Below are 7,996 nucleotides of genomic sequence, written 5' to 3' on the forward strand. Positions count from 1 at the left end.
ACTTCGAGAAATAACTAACTCACGAATGGTAATTTTCAGTGCCAAATACTATAATACTGATTAATAACGGAATCTTAGTATGTAACCATTCGAATAGGTGCAGTGCCTTCATTCAAATCACACTACTGGGCGATGAACTGAGTTCAAACCTTAATTGATAGGTAACCCATTTCAGTTGCTTCAAGAAGAATGAAATATTGGAGAAACCAATTTATGAGATAGATTTCATTGGTCCTTGAGCATAAGCGAGTGTGACCCAAGGAAGCGCTCACGATGCAAGCCAGAACGAGCCAACCAGAGTGGACGTGTGAGCTGACTGCATGGGGCATGAACCGACACATGAAGAAAGAAACGTCGGTGAAACGGTCACTTGATGCAAAAAGCTGTTCCTAAAGACGGGCTACAGTTCCCCCAGGTATTATACAGTAAGTAAAAGTGTATATGAGTACAGAAGCAAGAACAAGGAGCTGAGGTCTAGATGCTGTAATATCACGTGACTACACAGAAACTCGAGCCAAGGCACTAGGCTCGATGGAGTACTTTGTATTCCAAACAAGCAAACGCAGGATGCGGCTGACGTGCATTCTCGTATTAGAAATCTGGACCTCAGAATTCAGAATTCCAGTATATTATTCCGTATGTTCGTCGGTGTTCAAAATCAATTAGGAAAAACATTGTCTCTGCTGACGCTAGCCCGTTGCAACACGAGTAGGCTTCTATACCAATTGTATGCGGACTTTGAGCTTGTTTTATCTTGAAGATCACAAAAAGGCGAAATCTTTGGAATCAATTGTGGCGGATTAGACGTATGAGCTCCAAATATGGCAGATGAATCCCAAGATGCATCCTTCACATCATTTTGGCACCGATCTGTTGATAAGATCTCATCCCAGAAGGTTAAATTTATGCCAAATATCACGAGACTTAAGACTTGTGAGTTAACCTAGCACTCTTCTCATTCTATAAGCTTCCTTCTCCCTCTTATATATCTCTACCTCAAAACCTTAAGCTGCCCGTCAAAATCAAATTGGGAATTCGCGCTTAATACAACTACTCACCCAGCATGAGCTATTCGGAATCGACTACCTCATCATTATCATTTTTACGAAACTAACTTGAGATGAAAGTCAAGGATGCGAATAGCGAAGCAAAATCTGGTACAGCTCAAAAACAGCATAGACGAGCTCAAGTTCGACGAGCTCAAATGTTAGTTTGCCCCTAGTGTAGTTCTTGATTCCGTTGCTAATTTCTTTCCTAGAGAACATCGACAGCGAAAAGAGAACTACGTCAAGCATCTTGAGGAAGATTTGATACGTCTTAGGGGGATGATTACTACAACAGAAGCTGAAAGTTCGGCCTTGATGAAAGAAAATATAGCGATAGAATCGACGCTAGCAGCTTCAGGTATTAAGAATCTGTCTGATTTGAAATCACGAGTTGGAAAGATATCTGGCGACCAAGCAATCGATTTGCTTCCTCCACAAGAATACGAACCACTCCGCGACCTTACTACCTCCAATGCAACCCAAGAGATAAGGCCTACCATTAGAACCGTCGACTACGAGTCAGAAAATGATAGACTTTCCAGCTATATCAGTGGTATGCTTACTCAGGACAGTGAGCCGCTCACTAGTTACTTCTCCGACAATCACAATGTACCATACTCAAGTAATTCATCTGGTTCTCATATCAGTATTCAATTCGATGAGTTCCTAAATGCATCTTGCCTTTATATTAGCGATTCATCCGAAAATTCTACCAAAGACCATGGGGCAATTGATCTTTCCAAACCTCTTCCACCACTTCCCGGCCAAATATTGCTACCTGGAAATGCAGTACAGAAACCATTACCTGACATATCGCTTGTAGCGATCAGTTTCATTCTGGCGTAAGTCATTCCCCCTCTTTCATAACAAAGTCATGTATTGATTTCATATCTACAGTCTCGAACACCCTTGTCGCACCCACTTTCACCATATACCAGATACTCCTCTCCCTCTCGATCCCGCCGGGGATCCATCCGGTCACGAGCTCATGGCCTCAACACATATCTTCGCTCAAGCACCGCTTGAAGCATTTAATGAATCAACTTCCGAAGTTTCGTGGTTTTCTTCTTCTGTTTCTTTGGCTCAGCTATATGCCATGTCGCAGTCGCTACCTGTTTCAGACTTTGAGATTACTCCTGTCCAGGCTTGGTTTATGATAGCCGAGAAATATCATAGTGATATTGAGAAGGTAGTTGAAACACAAAATATGAATAATCTAAAGAGAGGTCTGGGTAGTCTATCTCGCTGTTACCAGTTTGGGGCTGTGATGGCCGTTGACAGCTTTTGGGAGGTAGTGGATAACGTTATGACACAAAAGTGGACTTGATAAGAAGAGTAGGGTGTGAACCAGTGGTTCTATTGGATTCGAATAAATGATGAAATACTTCCCCAAACACTTATTTTCCAATCTTTTGTGGGTTTAAGGCAAAAGCTAGGTACTTCGAGAAAAGAGCTTGGTGTGGGAGTTGAAATGACGGGAATTCATTGGACGGACCCTAGAAGGGCTTGAGACCTCGAACTCTTTTTCCATGCCCATTAAATTATGACGCGGCAATTCTTTTAATTTTTCAGGTTTCTTCAGAGCAGCCAATTGCAATCAGTTTGGGCAATGAGATAAATCAATTCAAATTCGTCAATTTCATTTGACGTTCCAATTTTAGAATTGAAACCATGATATTTGCATTCAGGTTCGACTATTATTCAAACCGACCGCACTACTTCTGAGCAAAACCCAGCTGCAAGCAATTTTCCAAAAGTCACGATGCACATTTTCTTCATTCTTTATTCCGAAAACATTGCCACTCGCCTGTTCCTAGCGAACCACACTAAGCCGCCCCTTTCATTCTTTATCCCCATGTCTCACTTGCACCCATCGAGCCACATTCTTCTATTCCTCAAAAAGGGCTTCCATTCCCGAGTTCTTCCCTCTACTTATCTTATCAGGAAAGGAATCAACATCACCATTCCCAACCCACCTTCCACATTTTCCATCTCGAAATTCATTTCCATCATGGATAATAATCACGGTACTAATCGGCCTGGTACCGAAAACCATGACATACGAACGGGTCATGTGTTGAAACCTAATAAATTTCTCAGCGCATTGAGAATCTTACAACTCCTTCTCGCGCTTGCAATAATAGGGTTGGCGGGGTTCGTAGTGACGTTTATTGGGTATTCGGGGGCGTTTCTGGATCTTTTCGTCGTATGTTTTTTCCCCTCAAGTCTATCAATTCACTCCCCTAATTCTGCGGGACACCACTAACAAATCTTTCCAAAATAGGCCAGCGCAACAATTTTAATAATCTTCTACATCCTCCTATCAACTCACCGTTTCACAAGCATCTACAACTACTGGGCCATCGCCTGTCTCGATATATTTCTTGTCATTTTCTGGCTCGCCGCTTGGATTACCTCTGCCGTTCAGGTGCGTCGTTATCGTGGCCGATTCAATTACTACGGATGCGGATATTACTTTTGCAGACGCGATCTGTTGGAATTGGAAGAGAGAGATGATTTGAGCGAGGGGTTGGAAAAGAGAGCTAGCACTAGCTATTCTACTTTTAGAGGGGTGTATATTGCGGCTGCGGTATTAGCTGCTATTGAATTGTGAGATTATCTCTTTTTGCGTTTTTGTTTCTTGTCCCTTTCCCTGCGAGCGATTTTATCAGGATAGAGGGTCGAAGTGAAAGACCATTGCTAACAAAACCTCAGCGTCCTCTTCATAATAACCTTCGCCGTTACCATGGGTAAAATCCTCTCTCATCACGACGAAGGTCATCACAGTGCGGCCTCCCCCAACCAAAAACACACAGCAATGGAAATGCAAACTCCGGGGCAAACAGGTCATGCAGGACAAACAGGTCCTATGCAAACGGGTGCTGCAGGTCCAAATCCTGCGAACCCTGTTGCTCATCAGGGCGTGAATGAACCGGGCTATTCAGGGAATGCTGCTCAGAGGGTTTGAGTAGATAGAGGAAAGAGATGTGGGGGGAAATGAGGCTATGGACCATATGAGTTGACCGAAAAATAATGTGGTAGAAAAGTGTTACTCGTCGGATTTTTCGTTTCGTTTGCTAGAAATTAGTGTTCTGGGTCGCGCAATTCAAATCCAAGCATTGTCGTTTTCTTAACCAATTTTAACACAAATGTGTGGTAAAAGCAGTGAAATATCGATCTATTGAAGACTCCGCTCGTTGTGAATTTCGAGATTGCATTCAATCCTGCTCCCTAAACCTGATTGTCGTCGTCGAATTAGACGAAAAATGTTGCCCTATTGAGTTACCATGTTTTTTGCCAGCTCATTTAACATCTTGTGGCTGTGTTATTCATTTCCTATTCCTTATTCGGCTCAATATTATGGAATAAGTATAGGATTGGTCTGTGGGTCCAGTGATGAATGGCTGATCGGCCCAGAAGAATGAGGCACATCTGGCGATAATCTTTTTTGATCCTGCGAAAGATTGATTAGGTGGGTGCAAATATTGTGAGGTTGGCTGGTATGGATAAGACAACTTTGGATGATTGATTTGTTGATTACATGTGTTCTGTTTCTCATGTAGTGTTGGTAGCGAAAACAAATTCCATGTTTGGATGTATATGAGAAGACGAATGATTCGCCTATACGGCATTCGCGAAGTGATCGGCAAATGACTAAATGCAAGCGGTGGTGATTCACGGAGATAATGCCATGACTCGAATATCCTTTGACTATGTAATCGTGATATTCTTTTCTGTATTTGTGCAAAACAATGTCAACACATCCTGGTGATGAGATACAACTTTGAAGCCCAAAAAAATCGTTCTTAGTCTGAAATATGCTGGAAGAAGCTCTACCTCGCTTTACCTTTTCGAACAGCTGACTGCCTTATAATACCATAAACTTCGTGCCGATTTTTGGAGAGTTCTCGAAGTCTCAGCAAATTTATTCCAGCCAGGCACGAGTAAACAAGTGAAAAAACGAATCGTCTGTAAATACTGCGGTCAATGAGCTTGTAATTGATCTTTTTTCTCCATCATCATGTGAAAAGACTTCTAGGTACTTCCGCAGAAACATGAAGAGCGCTATCGTCGGGGCGAAAGCTATTGAGATCCCTTTAGATGCCGGGGGAGCTGTAGAGGTAGTGACTGGGCTGCTTCATTGAATGTAATGATGATCGTGGTTCTGATAGGAATTGTCAAACAATCTCCAATCATCAGTGCCAGTACAGAATAAGAGGTTGCCAGGGAGACTCGAAACAAGTCCGTTGATCACTTCCATCAACTATTGCCTAATCTGTTTTTCCGAATGAATTTCTATAACATCGGGCGTGATGGTACCCTATATTATAACACACTTAGAAGGTTGAGTTCTCCAGGCACTGACCATAAACACTCGAGTCACTACAAGGTCCAAAAAATCGTCAATGTCGAACGTTTTTCCCTAATTTCTTGATCCGACCCTGTATGTGTCAAAACTCTTAAGACTCTCGCCATTCTTCTTGTGAATTGACTGAAATCGGAGTCAACGACGGAAAAAAATGTAATGACTCGAAGACACAATAGCTGCATGACCCTGAAGTATCTCCCCGTTTGTGAAGGTAATTGCAACAACAACACTTCCTTTCAGCAACTCAAAAGAACAATACTGCAAAAAACTTTTACTTCGAGCTTCACATTGGCAGATCCTCAGAAGCCTTATCGTCGCGAACAAGAACTTCCTTGAATCAAGGTATGTGATATCGAGTATACCTCTGGATAATTTCTGCGATACTAATCAGACTACAAGGCAGAAAAGATCTCCGAGAACTCAAGACCTCACGATGAGTTCTAACAGCAAACAACCTTCTCCAAAACAAGCCATGACAACGGCGTCTCAAACCATGGTCGCTCGACAACCTGTGAGCAGAGTCCAGAATCTATCTCGTGTCATTGATATACTAACGTACGTCTTTCTCTAGGCTCCCACACAGCAGATGGGTACCCGATCCAATACTGGAGATAGGACGGTTCCATGCATCGAGACTTGTTTAGGCGTGATGTATGTCGTTCTATGCTGTCCTCTCCATGGTTGTGATGGTAGTGCTAGCGGCAATGAATGTGGTCGAACTTGCGGTGACTGCAATGATTGCAATGATTGCAGTGGCAATTGCTAGTCGTAGCCGATGGAAATGAGTTTGGGCACAAGTATCCAATACTTTGACAAACTCTTATATAGACTGTACCGGTAGAAAGAAATATAAAATCATCGTTGTTTTCAAAGATACGTGTTACCTTTTGCTGACTGTCAGAGATGATTTTTGATATGTGTGATAGAGTTCGAAAGAGAAATCATCAGGTCTCAGCGCCCCTCTCGGTGACATTTCAAACCTTGTCCAAGCTATCGTGTGGCGGCAAGTGCGAGGGGTCCAAAACTTAATTTCTTCTGAAATCTTTCCAATTTTAGGATTCCGAGTGGTTCAAACCCTTCCATAGGAGAGCCGAACTGGTAAGTCTCAAGATGACTGCTCGACGCATACAACTAGGATTTGCGGTATTTAATAGAGGATTGGACCGTTACACTGTGTAGCACTACTCCACAATTAAGACGGCAGAAAATATACGAACAGGATCAACGCAACATTAAGCAGTAACGATTGAGCGGAAAGATCGAGATTCGCAACTAGTCGCTAATAAGCTGTGGCGTAGTAGATAATGTACGAAGCTTATGAAATGCACAAAGAGTCTGGACCTGACACTCAGATAAATGAAAAAACCGGGAAAGCTACTCGGTATCGCCAGCCTCGTTTGCAGGGGATGGGAGTTTGGTGAAACAAGTAGAACGAAATGTTTGCTGACTCGTAGGTTGTGAGACTTACATGTGCGTGATGAACTGTACTTTTGTACACAGGAAGCGCGCGGAGCATACCATGCAGGTACCAAAGACGGAGGTACATGATAGTACGATACCACATTATGAGGCGAGTAAGATTTGATTTGCTTGCAGATATACGTGGCTGTGTTGGGTATTTGCTATTCACCGTTTGTTCATCAAGTTATGGTTGGTCAATGGTATCTTACACGAAACCACCCGGTTTTTTCAACCCTGTCCTGGTTTGCCAACAAAAGATCTTGAAGAGGTATCCACTATGCACCTAAACCCTACAACGTCATAGAGACCAATGATATCTGCACGGCCCATGATAGCACATGTTTGCTGGATCTGAGGGAATTCAAAAGGCTCGAAAATCCCCCATCAATCTCCTCCTCATCCAGACTTCAGACTTCAGACTTCAGACTTACACACTTTCCATCAAACAAACTTTCAACCCTACTAAAACCTCTTCAAATCGTCAGTATACCTGTACTTAAACCTATTAGATCTCTTTATTGACTGTCATTTACCTAGAAATCCCTCAAAATGCCTTTCGAACAACCAGTCGTTGAGCAACAAATCCAATCCGAAGCTCCTATGAGCTCCGAGAACATTGGTATCGAGATGCAACAACCAGTATGATATCCCTCCCACAACAGACTTACTCCAACATACTAATCTTTTCCCTACAGAAACCAGTTCCCACCATGGGTACCGAGACCAACCTTCGTGGTGGTGAGTCCGCTGGCTGTGAATGCTGTGGATGCGGATGTGGTGAACAATGCTGTTAGAAGACGGAGCTCGGAGTGGTGGAAACGAAACGATGATGATAGTTAGCGATGGATAAGGATTCGACTCTGAAATACAGATATTTGAAATTTGGGTTTATGATTATGACAATACAATACAATACAATACAATACATACTGATGAGAATGATATGATTCTCAAATCAACACACATCGTTTGTTTGTTTGCTTCATTCGTATTGCTTCATGTTGGATTTCGATCTTTCTTTAGTGACACCGCCAAGTTGATTTCTCCACGTTTCCGTATCTTGGCTGCTTGCGTCCTAACTCATCAAGCTTTTTCAAGGGTGGCTGCAGTGATACGACAC

General features: G+C 42.7%; 3 protein-coding genes across 3 annotated transcripts; all 3 read left to right on the forward strand.

Moving 5' to 3' along the window:
• Positions 1–556: 556 nt before the first annotated feature.
• EAE97_008298 (uncharacterized protein) lies at positions 557–2,373 on the forward strand (the record flags this gene model as incomplete). The annotated part of the gene is made up of 5 exons (XM_038878812.1): positions 557–636; positions 713–933; positions 1,128–1,206; positions 1,259–1,888; positions 1,944–2,373. Exons 2-5 carry the CDS (start codon positions 822–824, stop codon positions 2,371–2,373), a joined length of 1,251 nt encoding a protein of 416 aa, XP_038730492.1. The 5' UTR covers positions 557–636; positions 713–821.
• A 684-nt stretch (positions 2,374–3,057) lies between these two features.
• On the forward strand, positions 3,058–4,014 carry EAE97_008299 (uncharacterized protein; the record flags this gene model as incomplete). The annotated part of the gene is made up of 3 exons (XM_038878813.1): positions 3,058–3,252; positions 3,331–3,656; positions 3,762–4,014. The coding sequence occupies 3 exons, from the start codon at positions 3,058–3,060 to the stop codon at positions 4,012–4,014; spliced, it is 774 nt and encodes a 257-aa protein (XP_038730493.1).
• Positions 4,015–6,934: 2,920 nt separating this feature from the next.
• EAE97_008300 (uncharacterized protein) lies at positions 6,935–7,670 on the forward strand (the record flags this gene model as incomplete). Its single annotated transcript, XM_038878814.1, has 4 exons — positions 6,935–6,989; positions 7,181–7,356; positions 7,414–7,515; positions 7,572–7,670. 4 exons carry the CDS (start codon positions 6,935–6,937, stop codon positions 7,668–7,670), a joined length of 432 nt encoding a protein of 143 aa, XP_038730494.1.
• Positions 7,671–7,996: the final 326 nt, after the last annotated feature.

This window comes from Botrytis byssoidea (genome assembly GCF_014898295.1).
Source record: "Botrytis byssoidea strain MUCL 94 chromosome Unknown BBYS_017, whole genome shotgun sequence".
Lineage (NCBI taxonomy): Eukaryota > Fungi > Ascomycota > Leotiomycetes > Helotiales > Sclerotiniaceae > Botrytis > Botrytis byssoidea.